At 40.7% G+C, this 27,694-nt stretch overlaps 1 protein-coding gene across 1 annotated transcript; it reads right to left on the reverse strand.

The window, feature by feature from the left end:
* Positions 1-180: 180 nt before the first annotated feature.
* On the reverse strand, positions 181-27,668 carry LGMN (legumain). The gene is made up of 14 exons (XM_080396734.1): positions 27,582-27,668; positions 21,155-21,343; positions 12,815-12,912; positions 11,920-12,001; positions 11,309-11,394; positions 8,756-8,831; positions 8,216-8,278; positions 7,249-7,315; positions 5,447-5,565; positions 4,670-4,759; positions 3,784-3,981; positions 2,956-3,126; positions 1,748-1,815; positions 181-959 (listed from the first exon to the last, which is right to left on the reverse strand). Exons 2-14 carry the CDS (start codon positions 21,290-21,292, stop codon positions 920-922), a joined length of 1,296 nt encoding a protein of 431 aa, XP_080252860.1. The 5' UTR covers positions 21,293-21,343; positions 27,582-27,668; the 3' UTR covers positions 181-919.
* Between the last annotated feature and the right edge of the window lie 26 nt (positions 27,669-27,694).

Below are 27,694 nucleotides of genomic sequence, written 5' to 3' on the forward strand. Positions count from 1 at the left end.
TTGCTTTTGTTGCTTTTGGGGTTTGTTTTGTTTTTTGTTGGTTTGGGTTTTTTTGGTTGGTGTTTTTTTTTTTTGAGATGACCCACCTTATAAAAGGCTTACAGGGGACAGGTAACCTTTTAACGCGGTATCGTAATGAGCTCTTGTTCATTTTCAAGACACAAGATGTCTAACACTGTATTGCCCTGCAGGCTGATGAAACTGTCAACTTTATTTTTATTCACAGGCAATTTCTGTACTCTGTTGACTTCCCACAGGTTTGTGTGTACATACATCTAATTATAGCATTCTGGTGCTACATTTACAGCATTAGATATCGGGGTTTTTTTCTTTGGGGAACAGTTCTTTCTACCCACAAAGACTTTTACTGTTCACAGTTTAACTGTGCTATTCACATCCAATAGTTCTTGAATGCAACTTATTTCTTCAAACTGTTAAGAAGTTAAAGCATAAAGAACAAGCTTTGGTTTCTTCACTTTTTAACCAATCTGCAAATCAGTCACTGTAATGGAATTCATTATTTTTAAAAAGCTAGTAATTGGTAACAGTATAAAAAAAAATCAGAATCAATAGCTCAATGTTTAAATTTAGCATAGATTTAGCAATCCAGATAGGTGGCTTGTAGTGTTCATCCGGAGATTCTTAAGAGCGTTGCGCTTTGAAACAAATCATCCATCCTGAAAGCTCCAGGTGCTCTGCTAAAATGCCCCTGTCACACCAGCAGGCTGTCAGCAGGTGGGGACACAGGGGAGAGCACCGGCAAGCACTCTACTGCTCATGGTCAGGCGCCTCAGCTCCCAGCACAGTTCAGGTACAGTGGTTGACTCTCTTCATGTTGCATGCATGTAAAATCTGGATTATTATAGTTATGAAAAGTTATGACGTGTAGTAAGGGTTATATTGGGGACTGTTGTTTCCGTCAATACCCAAGGCACACTTGATCCATGGCCAGGCATATTCTGCAACAGAGAACAATAATGATGAGAAGCTTTTCCAGCACCCTGCTCTCAAACTGTCTCCCAAACTAAGCACAGCGGGATGCCACTAGGAGCGGGGGCAGCGGCAGCTCTTCACCTTCTGGGTTGAATGCTGCCTAAACTACCAGTCCACTCGCCCATTCCCTACTCCTCTGCTTTCCTCTCCCTTTTCTTCCCCTCAATGACTCACAAGCTAGGGTCCCATCCTCTACCACAACCTCCTAAGAGAGAATTTTGACACCATGAGTCCCTTGCCCCTACTGCACCACTGTAAGGGTCAGCCTGGACCATTGTCTCCCTGCCTTCCTACCACACACTCAGATGAGGGCCCTAGCACCGTATCCTCTTTCCTCACCAGAACCCAGCAGTGCCGTGGTGTTCTGACGGGCAGCGGTGAAATACCAGCAGTTCCCAACCTTGCTTCAGTGTAAGATCATACGGGAGTTACAGGGCAACACCCCTGCACCAGTCATGCTGTTTTGTTATGTGGTGCAGTGGGATCCTCTGACTGGCTATACCTTCCCCTGACAGCCTTCAACAAGGAAATTAAAGGGTTACTGGGGAAACAGATCATCACGAGTGGGAGGGAACTAATAATGATAGGCTTTCCAAAATAAGCATTCGTAACTTTAGAGTGAGAACTTTACTGACAAAATGGTCAACAGAGAAGAACAAGTGAGAAGCTTTTTGCATTAGGCTCCATTTGCCTATCACTTCTGCTTTTTTTAGCCACAAATAAAACAACACAGTGCATCTGGGAACCTCATTACCTGTCAATGGGGTATCCTCCTTCACAAACGTTGACCAAGGCATACAGCTGTCTTAGTGCATACTCATACTGAAATAAACAAACATTGTTAATAATTTCAGTGATGAACAGCCAGTATTGTTTATCCAAATTAAATTGTGGAAGTAATTTAGAGATGCTATTAATATTCAAGGTGTTTAATTGATGGGCTTGACAATCTAGTACTAGGCTAAATGGATCTTTTTTCTGTGCATTTTGTTCTTTAAACTTCATTAGGTAAATTCAGCTGCACGTTGGCCGCTTAGGCAAGGCTCATCCATCTAACCATTTTCAATCAAAAAAATCCTACAAGACAAAAAAAACAAACAAAAAAAAAACAATCCAAAAACCGCTGAAGAAGAACTAAAGTTTTACAGAGCAATGTGGCTTCCTAACAGCCTGGTTGATTAGAAGCTCCAACTGAAAGAGTACATCTGCTTTTGTTTTATATATGGTACTTAAATCTTGGCCAGTTGCCAGGTAATCCCATTGCTTTCTGCTAAAATCAATTAATTTGTTGTTGACTCTTAGCACACACCACTGCCACCTTAGATTATCTTGCCTGACATCAGGACTGAGTTTTCCAGAACAGAAACTGACCTCTCTTGCTCTTACCTAACCAGTGCTTAGCTCAACAGGATTTGGTCCTCAGCTAGGATCCCATGAAGGGTAGACAGTAATAAAACCCCTGAACTAAAAAGAGGCTCTCAGGAATTCAAGCAGACCATGGAAGCAGCAGCTAGGCTATCGCAAGGAACTATCCAGCACACAATCATAATACAGAAATCTGAATGTATGAATTCAGATGAATGTAGATTATGAATCCACAGTAGCGGTGCCTGTGTTTGTTTTGCCAGTAGAGATGCTTTGAGCAGAAATACAACATGGCTTATTTAATATTGGGATTTCTGGGGAGGGAGCCAATGAAGGGACAGCAATAACTAGTAAAAGTTAGGGATTATTTTTGGGTTTGTTTTTACTGAAAGTATATTTAGTAATCTTTCTTATCTACAGGTGCAGTGGAAGTGGTTTCCTGCTTCCAAAAACATTACTTACCCTTTCTCCAAAACTAAGCTGTATGACTGCCCCCAAGCTAGCTTTTTACTAAAAGCTGATTTTGCAGATATGCTTATGACTACCGTGCTTGTTTTACTGGTAGGTTTATCAGGTTATATCTAATGCTTGACTTACCAAGGGTAAGTGCCAGTTGAAGCAATGAGCTTTGAAGTGGTTCACCGCTGACTGGTAGCAGTCGTAATTGCTGATGGTCAACCTGTCTGACAGAATCTGGTTGGTCTGTTCTTTTGATCCTGTTACTAAGGTGATTATCTTTCGCATGGATTCTTGGATAAATTCTTTCACCTGCACATAAAAGAACAAGAACTTAAAACATGCTTTTTCTAAACCCAATTCAAAGACTTTCAATAAAATTTCTCTTTAAACTTCCCTCAACTTGTGCTCTTTTTAAGGAACACAACTCTGCCGTTTCCTTTTAGCCCAGTCTTTTGTACCTGTCTAACACACAAATGAAAACTAGGGAAACAGTCAGACTCCTGGCAGATCCTCCAGAATCACTCACTGTCTTCCATGTCTTATGCCAGAAGAAAGAAAACACCAGTACCACCAATACTGACTACCATTCTGCCGGAGCTATTCTATCTGGGAGACTCTGGTTCTAATGAGACAAGTTTCTCTATTACTAAAGAATAAGTCCCCCCAACAAGAATCCCTGTGGATGCAGATGAGGAATTTCCTGGCAATAAAAGCTGTGAGACTGACTTCTGCATTTGCTTGCATTTGCCTAGACAATCACTACCGATTGTGCCTTGTGGAACAGATCCCTGAAATGTAAAGGAGGAATAAACAATCAACTAGAAGTTACCAGTCTGAAGAGTGATTTTGTTGCAATCTGCAAAAACTGGAAGTAATCCCATTGGCTTCAGGGGTGTTGCTTCTGCCATTGCTTATGATGGAAACAAATCTGACCTGACGCATAATTAATTTTTTGGTTTTGCTTACCTCCAGGTGTGTTTTCATCTCTGCAGCAATCTTCTTAGCCTCATAGATGTCATTGGTAGCCATCAGCTTTCGTTTCATGATTGCATAAGGCACATCAGGACTAGGAGTCAGATCATAGTGTTCTACAGGTGGCAGCGGAATGGGGGTAGCTTTCTTGCCCATGCCCTGAAACTGCATCACTTTCATGGAGGAGATGCTCTGAAGGTTAGAAAGTAAGCAAATGTAAACTGTCAATCACCTCCAGTAGGTAGTCTGTCTTTGCTTTGCCATACCAACTTAACTCTCTCAACTTGCTTTATTAAAGAAAATAAAGATTGTGGGGGTGTGTGGGGGGGTGTTCATTGGGTTTTTTAATACAAGGTCAAGGCTGCCAAAAATTTGGGAACTTTTATTTCCAAAACTCACTGTGGGAAAAAAGACAGTCAGGTTAAGTAACGTGACTTCTTTTTTAAAAAAATACTTAATCTGTTGAATAATGGGACTATTATAAATGATATATATCACCTCTTAGCTCTTTCCATTTGAGAGATGAATGAATTTATTAACATTTCATTAATATTCATAATATGCCTGGAAGTGGCAAATACCCTTCTTACACTTGATTGAAGCGTAAATCACTGACAGAGCTTGAAGGACAACTCATATCCTGACTCCTTGCATTAAAGTATAATAGAAGGCTCCATTTCCTTTAGCATCAGGACTATCACCTCTTAAATGCAAAGTGGCCTTCTGAGATTAACAGGTTCATTTTCTAAACCAACCCTGCCAGTTCACAGTTGTTGTTGGTTTTTTTTTTGGGGGGGAAGTTGTTTGTTTTAGGGATAAAAGTACAGGGCACAAAAGGTTTTAAGATACATCTGACCAGGAAGCCTTGTCAAATACATACTCTGTTTCCATACTGCATCACATGGCTGGTGTTGGTGCGTTTCTTCACCAGCTGAAATTGCTTGTGGAGTGTTTCTTTTCTTAGATCTTCCTGCATGAAGAAACTTTCATGTGGTCAGAGATATTTAAATTCAGCTATTCTAAAAATGCAAAGAAACCTGGAAAGGGTCTTAGCTGCCAGTACGTAGAAGGAAGTATAGGGCAAAGAGCTATACAACCTTTGAAAGATGTAAAAGTAAAAACTGAAAAGAAGATTTGACAGCATATTCTCAAATTGCTTTTAGTGATTTCCTAATCTCCTAGCGAATGGGCAAGAAACAAGTGGGCTAGCATACAAATCCCCTATTTGTTTAATTAATACTGTTTTCTATTATGCTAACAAATCAGTTAACCACAGTTCAGTATTTAAGGATCCCTGAAGCAGAGGTACAATTACTGAACTGCCCACTTTGTTTAACAAATTTGGAGATGTTGTCTCAGATTAGCAGATTAAGATTATATGAATTTGAAACCAGAAGTTAGACAGTTTGTAATCTTATATATAAAAAAAGATGACAATGTTTCTGAAAGTTAGTTTCAGAAATCATTTCAGTGGCCCAAAAAAGGACAGATTATATATGGTTCTGAGTATTAGATAAATTTACCAACTCAATTTGTTGATTTCAGTCTCACCTAAAACCAAGTATTTTCACAAATCATATAAAGGAGCTATTTTTAAAAAGCTTAGTGCTTTTTTTTTCATGCATGGAAATACAGAAGCATCATCGAAGTAACTTACCATATCTGAATCCTCCATCCAATTCACACTGTACCAGTCCCCAAGATAAGTCTGCCTTTCGTCATCATAGTAACAGGCATAAGATGACTCTCTAGGATTGGCAGCTGTTGTTGCATAAACTGTAATACAAGCAGAAAGTGGGGTTTTTTCCCTTTTTTTTTTAACTCCCCCACATGATTTAGTACTTAGCTGCACGTGATGTATTTGTCTCAGTGTTTTGGCTTTTGATCATTTACTTCTAAATAGCAGCAAGGAAAGAAGCCTGTTAATCATTCTGTTCAGTCAGCCTCAGTGCTGTTGTAAGAGTTCCTTCCTTGCTGCCAAATGTGTAGTCTGCGGTGTTTAAAGAAGAATATGCACTTCTGAGGGAAAAATCTACCATTCAAAGAACTGCCTAAGAACACTGTGCACTGACAACCATCTATACATTCACTTTCTTTATTACAATAATGAGGACTTTTTCCCAAACTTGGAGTAAATCCCCTAAATCATCTTTTCTTCCAGAAAACACCACCTTTAAGTAATATCCTTTCTTGGATTAACACTCTGCACTGAAAGAAAAGTAAAACAGACCTCTACAACATCTGTCCCAAGCACAGTATTCCCATTAAGTCATCTCTAACACAACAGAAATACTGTAAACACATTTTTACAGGTATTAAGGCAAAACCTATTCTGGCTTTTTGCCAAAGTCAACTCATAGGATAGTTGTGCAACTGAAGGAAAGTCTGCATTTCAAAACAAGAAAGTCTTAGGAATGCTTTTATAGAGCTATAGTGCTGTTTTTACTCAGAACGGAACTGAAGTTCAAAAGCAAAAAAAAAAGTCTTAAATCTCTGTGTAGTAAAGTGCTCCTCTTAGCACCCTTTAAAATGCTTACTCAGTAACCGGTTAAGCTTTGTAGTTCACCACTGAAGGCTGCCAAAGATAGCTTTGTACTGTAATACATAAATTGCCAATTTTCTGCTTTTGTAAGACTGTGACAGAGCTGGTGGCAAAAATAGAGAGTCCCCAGACCAGAAATTTTGACTAGAACAAAGTCTGAAAAATGCTGATTCACTGAGCACTTATTTTGAACAATCCTCAGTATGAAACATTCTGTATTAACTTTCTGTAAATCTTTGACAGAGCTGTAAGAAGTCTGGGTGGGTGCCAGGCAGCATACTCCATGGCCAAAGACCCGGGAAGCCATGGAGAGGCACATGGTTGATCTTCCCTGGAATCACAGCTTCAAAACTACAAGAAAGCCAGAGTGCTCAGCCTCCCTGCCATAGAACAGCAGTTTGAAAAGACAGTGATTTCTTGTTCTAATCAAGGCTGAGCTCTCAGCTCTGCAGCAGAGAGCCTAGAAACCCTGAAAAATACGAGTTCCACTTTGTGGGTTATTGTGCAAATGAGTGTAGCAAAACGTTCTGGCAATGGTGTCCCACAAGCGCCTTTGCTATTCAATGAAACCGACAGCAGAAACTTCACACCTGCTGTTGGCAGCGGTGAAGCTGAGAAATACCAGTATAACTTAACTGCTACAAATTAAGGACAACCACATAGTTCCTGTGGAGAAATACATTTTCAACTTCTCACTTGCAAGAAACTGAAAGCCCTGTTAAGTCTTTATAAGAGTCCCTTAATTCTTTAAAAGGACCTTCCCACAAATGGAAAATATTAACTTTCTCTAATTTTTCTGCTTCCCCTGCTAAAACTACACAGAAGAGCCTTGAGCCTATCCTTGATGCACAATCTGTCTAGCTCTGTGACAAGCTGTGACATTTAAGTCCAGTCCAGTAAGTTAACTGATTGCTCACCATTGATATTATCAGCCAAATGATTCATCATAGATCCAGACTCGCATGCTTCAATGTAAAACACCATCTATAAAATAAACCATAGACCTTAAGAAATTCCATGAAGAAATGGAGGAAAGTCCTTCAGTGCTTTTCAGCTGTAGCTAGTTGGCATGTACTGCTATCCCTGAAACAAAAGCTATCCATAATGCTACAAAATAAAACACAAAAGCAAATAGACCAATTTTTCATTTTTGGAACTAAAGTATGTGGAAGCAGGAAACAATCACTATGAAAAGGTGCCATTAATCTCTATAGAATCCACAGGGACCTGCTGACTAATGTACAAAGCATAAATCAAATATACAGTCACTTTAGGCACAGCAATGTGCCGCTATTGAATGTAGTATTTCTGGAACCAATGGCCATTTATGTGTTCCTAAATACAGCCAGCCATAGTAGACTGGTTACCACAGAAAGTTACCTAAAAAAGGCAAGCTACTGAAATGTTCTAAATATGAGGTTTTCTGCTTAAAATTACATGTGACAAAATAAACGCACAGAATTTTCTGTACAAGGTACAGTCTCTTAAACTATGTTAGTAACTGTAAGTGAAACATGAGGTATATACAGACTTCCTGTAGTAACAGTGCAGCCTGAAGTGAACAAAGCACAGGAAGAGAGAGTCAGGTACATATTATGAGACTGAAATCATTATGGATGTTTTCTCCACTGTCGGTCAGAATATATACCATTATCAAAAGGCAGTACACTACATCTCAACATCAACTGCACATATACAGTAAACTAACAATGGAAAGAGAAAATTTGGAAAGGATCAATCCTTTTAAGTGCAAAGTAATAATCCAAATTTCATTGCATGGCAACAGCTTCCTCCTGCTTTAAACAACTCTCAAAACGAAGATAGATCCCTCTCTTCCACACCAGCTGCTCTTTTAATCTCACAACTTCTGATACGCTTGTTTACCTTCCGGTATTTTTTGTGATGATACATGTACCAAATAGTCTTATTCAAGTCCTTCACGTGAAGCTGTAAAATAAGAAGGCCTGTATTAAAACCACTTACGGCCAACAGACACACAATGCACATAACAGGAATAAATACTAACTGTTGTGAATATGTATACTGTTTCGCACTAAATATATCCAGTGTTTTGCCCTTCTGAAATACAACGTGCTATTTACCACTCTGGAAAAGATGAGTAATGGTCCCAGACAAGAAGTACTGTGCACCAGAAAGTCAAGTCATATGTGTGTGAAACAGTGTGCTTGGACCACCAAAGTCCAATGAAATAGTAAGTGACACAACCTAATTTTGACTGAATGCATCAGATTCAAACTGGAAAAAAACCAGACTGCAGTGATGAGAATATTGCTCTTTTTCTGTCTCCCCCTTCAATATGGCAGCGCATCAAATATCTTCGTGTTTTACATTTATTACTTATTCATTTTAGTATGTCACTAAAAGAACGTTTTTAATGACAAAGTAATCCCCTCAAATGCTTACATCATCATCAGGAAAAGCCAGAAGTCCTGGAGCTCCATGATCAGTGAAATAAACAAACACATGATCCTTGGGACCACTGTAATGAAAAAATTGTAAATAAATTCTTTCTAACCACTCCAGCCTCATATTCGTTACAACAATAATCATCTGCTTCTCAATGCCAAGACATGTCAATCTTTGAAAATAATACCACTGAAGCAATCTCCTCCTCTTGGTAATATTTTTTTCTCCCAAAGCATACTACTTTGAGTGCTTATGAGAGGAGGTAAGTGTCTGCAAAAGCAATGATAACAGGGATACAGGCTAGTCCCTCAGGTATGGGGAATCTGGCAATTACACTTCATGTTTCAAACTGTAAACTGATTGCTGGTGAGGCAGGGGCTGGTATGTTGAGTACAGTGGGGGGGCAATTGTTTTTTAATGTCTGTCTGTTATACTGCAGGCATTTGCAGCAGTCTGGTTAAAAAGCAATGCTTTTATAACTACGTTATACTGAGACACCAATAACACAGGGATAAACCACAAAAACAGAATTCTATGATAAGATCCTTAGGTACATTTACATACTACCTTGTTGTGATCTGTATGGCCATACTTAGCCAAATTAGTGTCAGCCTACACCTCCGTGAAGAACAAACACACCCATTAGGCTAAATCGGCATTTGCACTGCGTGGCTGTGCAGTCAGTTGAGCACTGCATGCTCACAGGAGGCTTTGATTCCCTAACTGCCTAGTGCATTCTTTGCTGTAGATTTTTATTGCACTCTAAATGAAACAGATCATGTTTGGGTGATATTAAGGTCTTGCCCTAACAGCCAGATCTGCAAAGGGATTTTGCTTGTAAACTGTACTCAGGGACCATTAAATATAAAATATGTCAACAGACTGGAAGGAGTCCCAAAGCCCTCCTCTCTTCCTCTGTTATCGGTGGTCCAGAAAACCTAGAAGCTTCCTGGGCAGATAATGGAGTTCTTGTCCCACTCAATTGCAGAAGTCAAGCCACTTGTAAATTCACCCAACAGAGCCTAACAAAGAAGGGCTGGGTGTTATTTTTATGGCTCCCACTCTTGATTAAGAGTAAAAAATTCAACCAAGGTGAAATGCAAATAACTGGACTTTTCTATGTGGGTTCAAGTTGTCTTCCCAAGTAGCTCAAGAGTCTTTGGCCCTCTGCATAGCCACTCCCTTATTTGACTTGTAGCACTGAGCTTTCACAGGTAACGTGTTCTGAAGTACCTGTTTTTAACAAACACTTATAGTTACCTCTTGACCCATTCCAGCTACTAGAACAATCTAATAAATGTGCAGCAATTTATTACCTTTTTGCCTATATGCCTTACATATATAATTTTCTCTCTCCGCTTTTCAGGATGAAGTTTAAACAATTGAGAGCAATAACTTATTTGACTACGGTCCTGCTCCTTTTTTTTATTCTCCCGAATGCCAAGGCAGGCTTTTTCTGTTCTGTTTAATTGCTTTGCCTCCAAAATTAAACTGTCAGATTAAGACAGCCACAATTGTTCTTTAACTAGGTTAGTCCTTCCAAATGGTTAAATTTAAATTCTTACAGCTTTTAGAGGAAATACCATACACAGAAAAATATAACATGATATAACTCTTTACCAGCAGTACTGAGTCAAAAACGTAACACACCTTAGTAAATAAGCATCATACTTTCCTATCTCAAACTCTGTAGAAGCAAGATGAATAACTGACACCAGGTATCATTCCACAATGTGTTCTATTTGGGCCCTCAAATATATTGCTTTTATTCTTGAAGCATCTGAATTATACAAGCCTATATAAACTACACCCATTAATGACAGATTTTACATTCTAGTTAGCCAGTCTACAATTTATTATTGTTCATACATTAGAATACTGTGAAACTTACAATCATTTATGCAACTTATGCTTAAGGTATTTGTAAACTAATACATCAGTTACAAGGTTAATTGCTTGTATCACTTTTTCAATCGCAAAGATTTTTATTGCATTAAATATTATAAACCATAATTCCATTTCATTACATACAAAGCCTGGAAAACCTTATACCTGCCACAAAGACCAAGGCTGGGATTAGACATGCAATTTATGCAGCTGATGAGCTGTTTAAGCTATCTCTGTCCCTCTGCCCCGACTGCCAAGTCTCACCACTTAAGGTGACTAATACAACTATTTGTGTACATTAAGTCAAGCCTTAGCAAATCCTTTCCAGAGGTCTCCAAACTTTAATAAAACTCTTTGAATAGCCACTCTTGCAAAAGAAAATAGTCTAAATAACAAATACCTTAACAGAGTTGATACCATCATCTAGTTTTTATACCTTAATCTATACTGGACTCCATACCAGTCGAATATCAGCAGTTGCTTCTTGGTGCTGGACAGCTGAAGAAACCACAAGCATTGCATTTCTAATGTGAATGACCTGGAATTGCTATCGATAATCTTGCTGGATTCTCAAGTTGCTCTAACTTACCCTCTTCTTCTGTTGGAATCCGTGCCAATATACAGCTACACGTGCAATTATTTTCTAAATTAAACTTATCTTACCTTTTCAATACTTTTCCTGATCCTATGCCCTTCACCGCTTCCACATCTCCTCTGAGAACAGCAAGGAAATTCTTTGGAGTAACATCCTAAAGTTTTAAGAGGATTACAAGTTAAATCTGATCATAAAAAGAACAATAAAATTTTCATTTAGAAGATGGCTTCTGAAAGGCAGAATCAATACATGGATGGCAAGTTTTGCTGGCCATCCTTTTCAATCCGTCATTATATAACGTATTAGCCACTGATGACTGACTCAGATACCGAATCATGAAATTGTCAGGTGATTGGATTACTGTTCCGATTTAATGAACCAATTAGTCTTACACAGCTGTTCTTCAGATTGAGTTACAACATTTATGAATGTAAGACTTTTCCTCCATTTATTTCTCGTGCCACCACAGAAACAGTGTAAAGGTTTACTTTTATGACCACTGCTTCACCTCAAAGCATGTACTGCTTATGTTCATCTTATGTGTACCAAACCACACAGGCGAATAAGCTGGAGGCTTTATACTATGTGCATTTTGGAGTGTAAGCCTCAGGCTTAACGGCTGTATTCAGAACATTGTCTAATGCTAAACCTTCCCTGGGGAATGGTGTTTCATTCCTACCTCCTTTGTATAGTCCTTGGGTACTCCAGCATACACATCTGTGCCATTAGGTCTATTGATGACAATGCCTTTTGTTGGATTTCTGAAAGGTAAACGGAACATAAATCTGAATAGTTAGCCATCTGTCACACAGTGACCACAGAACTGTCCTGACTGGCCACCTTGCCTGATAGAGAGTATGGGCACTTGAACCATGTGTCATTAAGTGATCTCAGAATATAAAGGCCTTTTCACTTCAGTCAGTCACTACGCTTGCCTCAAGTGTCCTTACCCTCATAGTACCTTCAGCTATCCTGCCTCAGATCATGTCCATGTATCTGGATAGGCAGGCAGGTGGTCTCTTATACTATCATCGCTGTTTACTCTTTGCTCCCAGTGCTGATGTGCATGTGAAGTCCACTGATTTCTGTTGAAGCTGTCTCAGTATTAGAGGCTTTAAATGGAACTGTTTCATATAGAAAGCAATTATACACTCTAGACAGTCACCAAGGATGGGACATATATGCTTCTTTGTTGAATGTACATGCTGGGAATTAATCTGATAAAATCCTTTCAAAAAAGCCCTGCAAGTAATACATGGAGCTTCCCTATGTTTGTGGCTTTAGGCTATTTATCTGCCGTGAACTGTTACCTGAGAGTTCAGATCACTTACTCTCATAACAATGAAGCTCTGCAGTCCTCAGTGCCACAACTGATGCTGAGTGGAGTAAGATTAGAATGCTCATGAGCATATTTCAAAGAATTATCGTGCTGATAGATAAAATGTCTCTATGTGTATCACAGGTAGTTTTAAAGGCTTTTCTTACAAAACTACTAAAAACTCAAAACACATTGGTGACTATGGTGTGTTTGTAGTAACCATACAGTTTGTAACTAGTGCACATTCATCACTTACTCATCATTATCAGCAATGTCATCATACATCATGACAATGATCTGTTCATCTGGAATTCCATTTCGGTGTACAATCTGGTATGCATGGCACACATCTGCCTGAAATTAAGCAGATTATCATTACTAGCTTTAACAGAGATTTTACATTTGAGACCAGAAGAAAAATAGCTTTGCAGGCCTAAGAGCTGGCTATTGTCCAAAAGAAACTGCATTCAAATATAAGAGGTTGAGGGTTGCTAGAGGGCTGAAATGCATAGGTTAAACCAAAACTCAATGTCTTTCTCTCACTAGTAGCTGCATTAATAACAGCGACTTTGATTAAAATCTCTCTCCCATTTACCTATTTTGTTTTCTTATTTAAACAGAAACCAGAAGTTACTTCAGACTTGGTACAGCTAACAAAATTTAACAACACATTTTCAACAATGTTCTGTGTTCTGTGAGAAAATCTAAAAGAAAACCCTTGTGCACTGACAGACAAAACCAAGCTGTGCCAAACAGAAGAAAAGAGTTAATTTCCACCAATTTCAATTAGTTCTGCACCATGCCTGCATGACTAAGCATCAAAGACTGTCCTTGGCTTAAAGAAGTATGGTTTACCAATCTCACCTCTGCAAAAAATTTATTAGATTTTGTTTTACTAGATGAGAATTTTTCCTAAGGAAAATTTTCTTTTTGATTATGTATTTCTTGTAAACTGAAGTAACTTTAGGGCAAGAAAACAGATTTCAGTAGAAAAGAAAAATGCAGAATTTTTGTTCAGGATCTTTTCCTGACTTGTACAGGATACAAATAAGCAGATTTTCTTTACAGAACCATCTTCCCATGACACAGAAATAACAACACTCATCAAAGTGTTATTACAGTAATGCAAACCTGTGACAGAATGCTAAATTCTTAGAAAGCCCAGCCCAAACAGATCTCTTCTTTTCAACTTGCAGTCTGCAAATGACCTAACAGGACATTAACAATCATTCCTAAGCTCTAGATCTATGACATGCCACATGCTACAAAAAGCGCTGCAGTTTTAATGGAAGAAACCTCATCTAACAAATGCACATTCCAAATGCAGGCAAGAAGCAAAGCTTTACAGCTTACTTTTGTTTAACTAATCTGATTTGCTAGTTTGTAAACCAAACCGAAGTGGTTTAAGTAGATGTCTGTAAGTTCAGATGATTTAGGAGCATTAGTGGTTTTGACTAGTTTAACTGCAAGGACGCTGTAAAATCATGTCACTTTATAATCCTTGGTATTGTTAAGTGTAGCTGAAGCTGAAAAGAGAAGGTAGGTGTGCAAGGTTCTGGGAAGGGCGAGGCACATTCCATGCTAATGAACTCTCCCACAGCAAAATCTCTTCACGTGACTAACCCTGCATGTTGAATTGTCCTTACTAAAGCGGTTCCATTTGCTACTATGCAGGTCAGCCTACGTTCTCTTCCACCTGTCCTACACAACCTCCACTGTTTATAGTTCTCCATTTCCTTGTATGTCATTATACCAGCTGCTGCCTCAACAAGTCAAAAGGTCGAGGTTAAACAGAGTTATAAAGGCATCATACATAATATGAAACAGTAGAGTGCAGTTTGACTAAACATGTATTTGATCTTCAGAAGCAACCCAAGCAGAAGTAGAAAGCACTAAGGGCTTCTCTACACCAATGAGTAGATAGATCATCAATCCCCTGACACTCTCAAGACATAATACAGATCTGTTATGCTGACAGAAACAGTTCTAGGCTGGCAACACGCAGAAATGCTTAGGCATACTATCATGATATAGTATCAACATATTCAACCAGCAATAGTCTGTGTTCCCACAGTCAGTCGCTGGCCAGTAGGGACTTCAGAGGTGTTTTTAATTAATATCAAAATATCCAAAATTAGCTGAGCTTTGTAACTGCGTATTATCAGCTTTTTTCTCTCTTCTCTTCTGATTCATTGCCTGTTTGCTCACTATGTCCTGTCTTAGTAAACAGTAGATACTGGTGGTAAATTTAAATGGGTTAAACTCCCCAGCGTAGAAGGAAATAGATCAATGTAATCAATCCCTCAACATTAACTTATACCTGTTTGGGGACTGTCCCAGCCTTCTGAGGCTTTTTCTAAGGGAACTACATCTGCTGGTAGCATAATAGTATCATTGACACAGGCTAGAGCAGCAAAAGCATGCTTTGCTGCTAGCACTCCTTTGACTGAAGTGGGACAATTCTGAGCAAAGAGTTAGGTAGGGGTTTTTTTGCACAGAACTAGCTGACCTGACTAGCCACCCTTGATATTGGTTGTATGTTCCTCCTGTTCCCTCTGTACATGTAAAAGACCAAACCTCTATAAAACCAGAATGGAAACAGTCTGCTGCTAGAGTAGGGAGGCGTACGTGAATCGAGAGTTATTTCCTGTTGATGTGTAACTGCCTCTCAAATTTTTGCTATTTGAGCCTTGTTTCTTCCAGAAATATTTCTTGCTTACCTGTATCTGTAAATCACCCTAAAGAGACAGCTAATATTGTTCCAGATCTCTTGTTGGTATTAGTATGTGAAATGAATGCTATGAATATTTACTGGATAAAGATTCATATCACTAAATGTAAATCACCCTTTTGTGGCCATGATTTGGGGTGGACAGTGGCTGCCCTGCACAGCAGAATAGAAGAGCAGAAGGTGTAACTGTACAGCTGCTACTGCACAACAGACCTCACATGCCAGCTCCAAGATGGACGCTATTAATGGCATGGTTCAGACCTTTCATCCCCTGGTTAGTTTAAACGTGTTGCTACATCAGCAAATTTTTATCCAAGATCTATGCTTAAATCTGCTTAAATAATTAACTCCTAGATTTTGAAAGCATGGGATCAGAGGGAGAATTCTCCTGTTTTCTTGGGATGGGCATTTTGTTTTCCAAAACATTAATTTGGGGAAAACTCTAAAAGAAAAAAAAAATCCCCATTCTCCTCTGCCATACAGCTGTTGACACATTTGAGTGACGCAGCTTTCAAGCAGACTGCTGGGGGGAGTGGATTTTTGGAAAAATCAAGTTGTTTTATGACACATGCATGCATAAATAGTTCCTAAAGGGAAAAGCTTAGACTTCTGTGAAATTGGTTAGTTCTGGTCTTATGACCACTAGGTTCATAGCTAAAAAGCATGTGCAATGAACGGTCAGCTTCATTGCAAAGTGGCACTGTTCCTGCTACAGGTACACTGAAATGCCACAGACTTAAGAAAGAATGAACTCTAATGTATAAGCATGGTAGAAGAATACGCCTGAAACACCAGCAATGTTTCATTCCCTTGCTTAAACATACATCAGTGAATCAGCCAAAAAACTATTAACTGTATTAAGAACTTTGTAACTGAAGCTATGGGAAAACCTTTCCTATTTTGTAAGCACAGTGAGGAATTGAAGCCAAGCAGCCAAGCCATCCTTTATGTCTGTTATCTCCAAGACTGTAGAGAACTTAAGACAGTCCCAGAATAAGATACTGCTCTGGTTGGTAGTGTGCAAAACCCTGAACATAGTCCCTGACCCATAAAGCTCCGTAAGAATATGACTAAAAACAACAACTGAAAACACACCCAGGTATGCAAATTCAAATGTTTTTATTTTCAGCGTTTTGTTTTTTCCAGCTATTTTTCTCCTCAAGTATGTACTCCACCTTTAGCAAGACTGTTTCACATCAGGCTTTCCACTGACTATGTTTTTTGGAGTACCCAGAAAGCATCCGTCTGCATCCCTGTGATCCATTTGCGAAGTCGACTTTAGGTTTGAGTTATCTAGTGCAGTCATGTCCCAGGAGAGGCAGAAGTATAAACAAAATTCTACTTCTCTTAAGGAAAATTAGCATTCTCCAAATCCATCATTTAGTGCTATATTTGATCATTTATGTCACTGAGATTCCCAGAGCTATACCATCTAGCTCTTTGCGTGGTAGAGAGCTCAGCCACTTTCCCAGGGAATGGGAGGAGTTCTCTTCCCGGTATATATTAGGGGTGCTCAGATGCATTTAGGGAATAGTAGCCAGTTTGGTAATAAAAAAGTTCCTATAGAGAAGTCAGGATAACTGCTGAGGAACAAAGAAGAGCATGTTGATAGTCCTTCCACAGCCCAAGCAACTCTAGTCAAAACCACTAAGATATGGGTGACACCCATGACACCAAAGAACCAAGAAGCCACAAGCATAAAACAATATGTAAGCTAGTTTTGCAATGGCAGTAAGCCTGTGACATCGGGCTGTATACTCTTCAAAACACTTTAAATCAATTTTAGGAACTTGATGAGATAACTGTGTAAGACAAGTTTAGATCATGCTAATTAGGAAACAGTCTCAATTCAATGATCAGAGGAAACAAGTGCCTGCAAGGTGTGAATCTTGCTCATAGTTAAGTGCAAACGTGTGGATAACTGGCTAGCTGAAAAGGGTCACATAGCCATAGTCCAGCTGGCTGGACAAAAATGCACATGGCTCTCAGCTTATGTGAAGTAAAGCAAAAATACACTATCCTTGGCTGTTCTTGTTACACAGTAACAGGAAGATTTCGGTGGGAAAAGAATGTTGCAGGTGGGAACAGATAACTACAAAGAGAAACTAGGGGCGGGCTTGTTATTTAGGCAACTAACCAATAATGAGCTTAACTTTTGTAATATGTATGAGCTAATTATAAGAAGGCATAAAAGGTGACTGTAAGAGACAATAAACGAAGTCTGCTGATCACTCATATTGAGTGACTGTGTCTTCCCTCCGTCGTGACACAAACGGTGTATTTTTCCTGTCTAGACTTGAGGTTTGCACCACTGAGAGTGGAACCTGACCACTGACAGCTAACTTACAAGTCTCAGAAGGAGTTTCAGACTCCTTGAGGTTACAGGTGCAAACTCCACATTTCCAGGGTCTCACAGTCTTTACAATGTTTGTGGGGTCTGTACAGCATACAGAGATGGACTATATTCCCTGCAACTTTCTATGTATGAAGTTGGAGACATTTTTGAAGGTGAAAATTTCTCCTCTTTTTATGGTTCTTTAGTCAGATGAACACATATTGCCACCAAGTAACTATTGCAAAAGGCAACAATGTTTTGCCTGCATTGTGTGCAAACAGCATGCAAAACAAACAGATCTCACAAAATATAAATGTGACACAAACATGCCAACATCATGTATTAACTGTACCCTGAGCAGCTGAACTGAGCAACTGAAACCCAGAACTGTGTCTGCTGAGGTCTCAGATTACAAAGGGATATTCTGAGTGCTTAGTTGCACGTACAGAATAGTAACCAGCCCGGTGGTAAATAAATAGTCACACTGAGTAACTACTTACAGGAACATTCATACCTACAAATTCACTTGCACACAGGCTAGATCAAAGAAGTTCTGAAGAAAGGTGATGGCAGGAGGAAAGTGAATTAGAGTATAACATACTTTCTTCTGCAGTTTCTCCCTTGGAAAGCAAAGAATTGCACAAATCCGCGATCCTGGCGTGCTGCTTCACCTTCTGATAGTACAGATATTATTCTACTGAAAAACAAAATGCGTTTCCGCATGTGTTCACTATGGAATGACTTCCATGATGGATGAAGCACAGAACTGGAAGCCCAAATCCTATTCCTGGTTCCACTTCAAGTAACTTGAACAAATAATTTAAACACTCAAGAGTGCTTTTGCTTCCACTGCTGAAGGGTAGGGAGCACTAACACATGCAAAGACATGGCGATCAGTCTGCATAAGGTTTCCAAAACTCTGTTGTAATTCCTGAGATTTCCATAGTACCTTTCCTCCTCTGTACAACCCTCCTAGAAGTCTATGGTTCAGCTGGTATTGCTGGCAACAAGTTTTCCCAATTTTCTTATACCCAAGGCACCTTTCCCTGGATTACTTTTTGTGACGTGCACAGGGCAGATTTTCTATGACTAACTGCCGGGTCTGTCTCACAGTATGCCCTCCCACCATGAATGCTCACTCCAGCCAGGCCCCTGAGGCTGGCCACAAAAAGCTGCTAAGCAAGACAGCACGGGCTGCCAACCTGCTGCATCTTGTGGGAATTGATCCTTTTTGTTACAAATCATAGGCACAGTATTTAGCCCAGGACAGGTAAGTAGCAGCTCAGCCCCATTGTGAAGGATCCTTCACACAGACTCTCTTATTTTATGATGCCAATTTCATAACTTTGATAGGACTATTAGTGGTGTACTAATTTTCTTTTTTTCCAAATGTTAATACTGTACCTGAAGCAAGCAGTAGAAGCTCAAATACAGAAATTTCTAGAACTGAAATTCAAACAGTCTAACAGTGCAGATATTTTACATGGTTATTTGACAATATCTTCAAGATAAAGGTGTTTAAAGAAATCTCGTTCTCACTTTTCTAACCTTGAAAGGCAATTATTAATAACTATCTGCAAAACATGACCATACTCAAAAGTTAGTTTGCTTGTGTGAAACTGCCATGTTCAAAGGACTTATTGTTTGACACCAATATGTAAGTGTGCATCTTGTGTTTTTCATAATCCATTATACCTGGCGGATAAGACTTGCCACTGAAGGCTCATTGACAGAAAGGCTAAAAACTCTATGCTTGGGCAACTGTAGGAAGAGAATCCTCATGAGCCACAGCTTCAAAAACGTAGTTTTATTTAAACAATAAATGCTGTGGTATTAAAACCTCCTAGGGCAGAAGGGAGGCAGAGAGACTGGTTATACAGCAATAGCAACAACCAGAGGACAACTCAGTAATTACATTTAGACATCCCAGGGCAAGCAGTGATCAAGCACAATACTAGTATTTCTATAATTGTTTTCCAATTTCAACTTTAAAAATTTCCTTTCTGAGATTTAATTTGAAATAGGAATAGTTTATATTAAGGCTGTAATATTCCAGCTATGGTTATCAGGTGATAGCTACAGTGCAAGGAGCTGGCAAAATCCGTAAAACCAGTTTGTCAAAGTGTTGAGCTATCATTTGCTAGTAACAGGTTCTTCTTCAGAGGCCACAAGGCTGTCAGTCTGGTTCATTTTGTTTTAAGCTCACCACTGCACTGAAATTTACAAACTGATGGTGAGCTGAGCAGGAGCAGAAACATAACCATAAACCCCAGAATGCCCAACACATGGAAGGCTCATTTCTTCCTCAATCAACACAGACAGGCTTCACCTTCTCTAGATTTTACAGGCAGTTACATTAAAAACAACATATTTTAAAAGTTTGTGTACAGCAGATGTATCCTGTACATTTAATACAATTTACCTTTTAAAATGCTTGTTTTGTACACTAGTGTTTCAATCTCTGTTCAAGTTCACCTTAACAAACAATAGTCTAGTAAACTACTTTCTAACATTTAGAAATTTACAAATGTACACATAAATCAGCATTAAATGGACTCTGTTCTCCTGGAAAGCAAGTAGTTGCAAGTTTAGAGCAAAGACTTTGATTAAGTGTAGATTCATCTGTTTAAGGGATCACCTAAGAATTCCTCAAAGGAAAAAAACCTGCCATAGTCTCCTGACTTCTGATTGTTAAGTCTTGAACTTAATCAGTTAAGTCACTTGGATTTAATTCTGTCTATCCTGACACTTGTGCTCAGACCACAATTCCACAACACACTGGCTTTGACAGCAGTGTCACACTCCAGAGCTCCTGTTCCCTCTTCTTTTTCTGGCATTCACTCTGACCCCTGCACCCCAGTGCACTGTATTGTTGTTGTGCCAACACAACTTTAAGGTCATGCTGTTGGACAGAGTGAGCAAACTGGTTCTAGTTAAAAAGAACCCCCTTCTGCATGTCCTCTGCCCCACAAAAAACATATTGTGCATTTGCAGCCTCTGCAGATTTTGTAACTGGGGAGAAGAAAGGGAGCTTTTTCATAACATAGGGAAAATAGGAAAACAAATAGAAACATGCATGTGTCAACAAAATGAGGTTTAATTCTAGACATCATTTGTTCACCTGCGACTTGGGGTCAGAGCCTCTAGCTTAGTAATAGAATATTTAGCCTAATCGATACAGGTCTCCCAGGGTGCAGAAGCATGATTACAGAAAGAATATCGCTCCTCCTGCTTATGACAGCTTTTCAAAAGATGAAAGACTGGACAAAGTTTTAAGAAAGAAATAAATTCGAACAGTGGAGGGGAATTCTTGGGATGACAATAACAAGAATTAAGACCAGGCCCTGAGCAAATTTGTTGCTGTTCATTTTGAAATCCTCACACACTCTTGGAAATCTAGAAGTAGAAACAAACGCCCAAATGACAGAAGGTCTGAACTAATCTAGGCAGCTATCACCTCCCCATGAGTCTCACAGCAGGCATTTTCTGGCATGTGGCCAGCACCAGCATATGAGACCAATGATCCTTACCTGGTGTCGATAGTTGTACCAGCCGTTCGAACCTGCAACAATCACTACCCAGTGCTTGCCTCCATCTTCAGGTTCTTCCATGGGGAACGTACTTATGCCCAGAGCACAGCACAGCAGCACAACTGCTTTCAACATCATCTCTCTTCTTAACTTACTCCGCAAATGAGAGGGGAAAAAAACAACAACTCCCTAATGAAAAAGTTTGAGAAGTAGATCAGAGGATATCAATCAAAACAAACACAAAACAAACATCAGTAGTATCACAACTAGCTTTTCTTGCCTGGGGGGGGTGGGGGTGTTTTACAGACCATTCAACCCACAGTACAATTTCTTGTCGTATCTTCCTTTAGCACCAAGCTGCTACTAGTTACAAGAGTTTTCTGTCAGTTCTCAAATCCGACTGCTGAAAGCAGTTCTGAATAGGACAACCAAGTCTTTCAGCTCTCTCTGGTTGTTTTGTTCTATAGCTGGTAATGAATAAGCCTCAAATACAGAGCAAGCCACACTATCAAGTATTTCACAGATAAAACTTTCTCAGATTAATACTATAATCTTGGTCTTTGCTCATGTAGTTCCCTGGTTTCCACACACTGGCAATTAGCCCATTATTACTGAGTCAAATCCCAGGTGATGTAGACACAAGGACGCATAGACATGGAAAAGTGCTTGGGGAGTTGGTAGGTCTGAGTGTCACAAAAGCTCTCTGTGCCCACACAGAGAGGGTGGAGAGAGGCCATTCTGCACAAGATTCAGCCCTAACTGCTGGGGGGAAGTACAGACTGCAAGAGCCTCATGCTATTTGTGCAACCTGTCATGCTAGCGGAGAGCAAATGTGAACCAGTACCACATGAAAGAGTAGCATTTTCGTCTCTTTTGCACAGTGGCTAAGTGTTTGCACAAGGTGCACAGCAAGAGACCTGGGTCTGAGCCTGTGGACATCAGATTCAGAGAAGCAGAGCCAGAGAAGAGCTTTGAAAATGGCTCTTTCTACTTTCCTGAGAGGACCAGAAGTAGTGTTCCCACTAGTGAAATTCCTGAGTTTAGAGTGTTTGCTCTAAAAGCAAATAATCTCGCCATAAGTAATAGAAGGTTTGCTGTTCGGGTTGTGAGCTTCTTTGTTTTGTCAGGTTGTTTGGTTTTGTTGGGGTTTTTGGGGGGAGGTGGGGGGCCGTGCCAGGGGGCAGCAGGCTATATGTACTGCTCACAGTTTCAGGTCTGCTGCATCCAACAAGTAACTCATAAAGCAAACTCCTCTAAAGATTTGCATGCTCTTGGCACGTGAACAAAGATTATGTATTTCCTCACACACTGAGAGATGGAATTTTACAGTGGCTTACTTACAAAAAAGATATGCTGGAGGTTGATCATTACTGCTATGTATGGAAGAGGTGGTGTAGCAGTCTACCATGGTTTTCTCTGGAATAAAAGTTGGAGACTCCAAAGCCATACAACATGGTCACAAGGCACCATGTCAACGCTACCACTAAACCAAATAACTAAACAGTATCTAAGCCAGCCTCAGTTTCCCACAGTGAAACCCATGCATCTGCAGCCACTCAAATGAGGCCGAAACAGCAGCCAGCTCACCTCCAAAGCAGCTGTATACAGAGAAGACTACTAACATAACGTCGTATGGGTCTTTCCAAGGCTGAATCTACTGGTCACTAAAATTAAGTCTTGCAAGCAATAGTATAAAAAAAACATGTTACATAAATTGGGAAGGTTGGGAGCTAGCACAAAGTAAAGGAAGTTGTGTTAGCGTATCAGCTCCTATAGGAAGAGCTGTTACCACACAGAAAAAGCTCCAGAACAGAACAGAAGACAGAACCAAATGTTAGGCACCATGAGACTGCTTCTTCCAAAAACTCATTTGAATCTAGGAATCTTATTTTTCAGGAATAACCCACTCCTGCCCCTGCCTGCAAGCGTGAGATTTGGGAGCAAGAATAATATACAATAATTTAACAATTCAGGGTTTGCTGAATTATTAGCCATTTAAGTGGATATGAAGGAATAAGCAGTTTGATAGACAATTTCTCATGTTGAGCTGGAATTGTACATTCTTGTTGCCAAACAGTGGCAGGTGGCTTAGTATGGCAATTCCGCCTTGGCTATCTTGTCACTTCTTCAGATGATTAAGACAAATAACATACTAACAACCGCTCTGAAGATACACTGTGTTTACAACATCCACAAAACCTGCCGGTTCTGTTGCCTGCAGGTCAGCTAAGAATTCTTTAAAACTTTTGTAAAGTGCCACAATATGCCATGGCCCATCAAGCCTGTTCATTCCCAATATTCAGTTTCAGGTATGCCTAACTCCCAATATATTAGACAAGAAAAGAAAATCAATATATTTTGGATGATCTGCTTAGAAATCTTAACTGAGGTTGACTTACTGGAATATGGAGCTGAATTTCATACAAACAGATGCCTCAGAGCTCAGTATCTGTTTCATACGAAGAAGCTTTTTTCCATGTTCATTAAAGCGTAACTTTTTCTTTCTTCAACTAAAAACATTACTTATATTTACATGAAAAATACGAAGAGAAAATAAACGGTTCAAATTATTGTTGAAGGGCGGGAGATCCTTTCACATGGCGCTTAGCCCTTAGAGATGTAAATCATTGATTTGAATACAGGACATACTAATAGAAGCTGTGTTGCTGCCAACTGTTCACTGGGCCATATAACACGATGGCTAATTTCAAGACAGATCCCAGCAGATAGGCATCCATCATGTGGAAACAGTCACTGCCACCAGCTGTCAGTTACTGATACACCACACAAAGGAGACTGAAGTAGCTTCAGAAAAAAAAAATGCTATTGAGTGCTACGTCCTGAATTGGAAACAGTTTGATGGGACTGTCTTGATGAGTTCATGCTCCAGACTATATTAACACAGATCTACAGATCTCAGGACCCCTGCACGCGGCCATGCTATGCAGGACACGCTGGTGTACCAGATACCATCCCTGCATTCCGCATGCAAACAGGTCTAGAACAGAAAATCCCAAGGCCAAATCACAAAGATTTAAGCTATGAAGTCCCTCAGGCTGTCCCTTCTGTGTCTGGGATTCAACAATCTCTCACATGGTACAGGGATATCCAGATCCTCAAGCTTCTCACCTCTGCTGAGACAAAGTTGTGAATGGTGCAGAAGACCGGGGTGGTGGGGAGGGGAAGACCAAACAAAAAACAATCAGACCAAACCCCAATAAACATTTGCATTGTATTAGAAAAACACATGTTTTGTCATGAGTTATATTTAGAACAGAAAAAAACCCTCCTATTTTACACTAATTAAGGACACATGTACTAATAAACTGTGAGTAAAAAATGCTGAGCTCCCCAAGGTTCTGTGAGCAGCATTTAAATAGATTTAACCATTAAACACATGTGCAGTGGCAACAGGTTTTTCATTGCTTGTTTCCAAATACTAAAAGAAAAACCCTAAAAAAACCCCAAACAAACAAAAAAAACCACCAAAAAATCACAACCAAAACACACCCAAGAAATCCACAACACACCAAAAAATCCCATATTTCTGCTTGTTTTAAAGAAAGCCTTTGAGTGCTCAGACAGGCAATTTAAAAGATTATTTCTGGTTTGTGTTGAATAAGCTCTTGACCTACAGTTGAGAAGAGAAAGTTCCCATCACATGCTATGTCTTCGGGTCATACTGGAAGAGAAACTAGCTCAGCTGACCAGCTTACCACAGGTAAATAAAAAGACTTTTTCTGAAAGCAAGGAATCAAAGATCTGTCACATGTGACCCTAAATGCATGCAAACTGAGACTACATAGAAGAACTGAAAATTCACTACAAGATCATCTTAGAGCTTTGGCTGATCCCCCAAAAACCATGAGAAGATTTGATCAGCACTGCCTAGTCTTCCTGGTAGAAGAGTTAGTTAACTTTGCTTTGGAGACCACATCATGAAAAAGGCACATCTCACAGACATAACGGGTTCAGCATCAGATCTACATATGCAGAACCACAGCATATACACACAGGCAAGCTGCTAAGCAGTTTGCACAGTCCAAGCAAGCAGCGTGACCAGAACTGGATGATTCTTGCCAGAACAATTTACTCTGCTCTTAAACCCTGTTCTTCCTGGCAGAGGCACCTTGACCACTTCCCATTACATAGCTAGCACACATCTCTCACTTGATAAGAGAGGGATGCTTAAGAGACTGCAACTGGAAGCGGCTAGGTGCTGCTAGAACAGTTGTTCTGGTCAATACCCTGTTCCTGAGTTCCCAGCTTTCCTTTATTAAAACAGTCCACTAAGAATAAAAAAAAGTCTTAGAACAACTGGATACCACCCTAAAGAAAGGCATTTTAGTTGATCAAAGTGTTTTCCACTAGTGTTCAGAGGTTAACACTTCAGTAGCCTAAACTCCAAAAGCTCAAGCACAGCCTCCAAGAGCTGTGTAAAAAGAAATCATATATCCATTTCCCCTTCATGTGAAATAAGTGAATTAACAGTAATCTCAGGGAAGAATTACAGCCTTAAGCAAATCAATTGATCATTCCAGTTTTTCTTTCAAAACCCTACTTCTTTTCAGCTATTCTTATGACGACTAGCCTTTTAGCTTTTAGAATCAAGTCATAATTCCGTTTCCCACACTGTACTTGAATATTGCTTGTCACTGTAATATCGAGATGCCAATTTCTACAAAATACATGACTCATGATAGTCCTCCTCACAGGAAACTAATGTCTGCAGTTCTCTGTCAGCAATGCTCTGCCTACATGTGGTACCAGCTGCTATGCAAACTGAAGCACCTAAACCCATGATTAAGCCCCTGCAGAATTAGTTTGATGTTCTTTATGCACTTGTATGGTGGAAAGAAAGTCTTTGCCACTGTAAACTCTGAAAAGGTACATTCTGAAAGAGATTATGGTCTCTGTTGCAAGACAACTCTTCTCAAAGTCTACTGGTTACCATTTTATGAATCAGCTTAATTTGATTAAAATTTGTAGTAAAATAGGTTAGTATAGCTACTGAAGATGAGTAAGTCACTTTTACTGTAAAGACAAGAATTTCTAGTTGTGTTGAGAATGGTTTAAAATTCTTTTTTAAAATAAAGGTATTTAAAATTAAATAAAGCTTATTCTACTGTTTGCAGATTTCTCTGTCTCAGCAACAGAGAGATGGCACCATTTACACCTGGTTACACACACACACACTCACTTCAAAAAGCCCAGATTAAAGTTTGGCAGATTGTAGGCTTCTGTATGTGTCTACAAATATACAAAGCCTCTGCAATCACATTCTGATGGCAAAAAAACCCCACCTACTGCAACACTGCACGAATAACTTTCATTTGTTACACAGCACGATTCGGGACAGGGGGAGTTGCGGTTAGACGAGTAAATTGGTCGAGGGTCAGCATTTCTGCTCAACAAACACAGAAAAGTTTGGAGTGTGCACAGAATGAAATAATGGAGAAGCGATTACTCAGAAGGTTCCCGAGTAGAGGATTCCTGCACTTCACATGTATTTTACCACTGTTTATTTTAGAGTTTCAGCTCTTCACTGCAAGATTTGTTTTAACCCCCACATACAGACACCCAAGACAGCGCTGCCCCATCCTTATGGGGACTAGTGGTGCTACTAACGCCGAGCAGCCCTCCACGTTAAGGCAAGGCTGTCCACCAGCTCTCAGTAACTGTAGGCACAGTGCAGTACCTTTCAGACATCATCAGCTCTTTGCAGAAAACCCGTGAATTCTTACTCCGTCTTTTCCCCTGTTAAAAATGTATTACCGGGGACTAAATCTGTGCTACTGCTACTGCTGCTTCGCCCCCGATGTGCCCCCTCTCTCCTGTGCCAGCCGGGAGCAATGCCCCTGAACGAGCCGCTTGGATTCCTCTCCCCGGTCGAGCCGCCCCAGAAGGGAGAGCTCAGGTACAGCTCCCGGGCCAGAAGGCTCCGTGACGGGGGGGGGGGGAACTGCGCCCCAACCCCTCTGTGAAGGGCAGCGCCGCCAGCGCAGCTCGGCGCCCCGCAGCGATGCCCGCAGCGCACAGGCAGCACGGCACCCGCCCCTCCCCGCCGCCTCAAGGCCAGCGGCCCCGGGGCTCGGCAAACCGCCCCCCGCCAGCCCCAGCGCCGACCGACGGCCGGGCCCCGAGTTGCCCCCGCCAGCCGAGGGACGACAGGGCGCTGGGGCGAGTGGAGGGGGCTCGACGGCGCTCGGAGCCGGTGAGGGAAACCGGTGCCCCTCGGCCGCTCGCCTGGAGCCGGCGGGGCCCTTCGCGCCTACCCCAGGCAGCTCTACCCCCGGGCAGCGGAGCAGGCCAGCACCTCGCCGCGGCTCCCCTCACTCAGGCGCACCCCGCCTCCTGCCCGCCGCCGGCCAGCAGCCGGCTGCGACGGAGCCCTCCCCAGAGGACGCGGCGCCCGGCCGGCCCTTACCGCACCGCCTGCACAGCCGTCGCCGCCGCGGCCGCTGTGATTGCGGCCGGCGCCGTGCGGAGCCAGGCGACCGCGGGCCGCGGCGGGCGGCGACTGGCTGCGGCCAATGGCGG

The sequence above is a fragment of the Falco punctatus genome (genome assembly GCF_963210335.1).
Source record: "Falco punctatus genome assembly, chromosome: 7".
Classification (NCBI taxonomy): Eukaryota; Metazoa; Chordata; class Aves; order Falconiformes; family Falconidae; genus Falco; species Falco punctatus.

Coding starts and splice junctions, on each gene's coding strand:
- LGMN (XM_080396734.1), bottom strand. CDS start 21,292: ATGATGTTGAAAGCAGTTGTGCTGCTGTGCTGTGCTCTGGGCATAAGT. Junction 8,279..8,755: donor TGGCTTTTCCTGATGATGAT/GTAAGCATTTGA, acceptor CTTATTTTACAG/CTTCACGTGAAGGACTTGAA. Junction 5,566..7,248: donor TTTGGCTGATAATATCAATG/GTGAGCAATCAG, acceptor CTTGTATTACAG/TTTATGCAACAACAGCTGCC.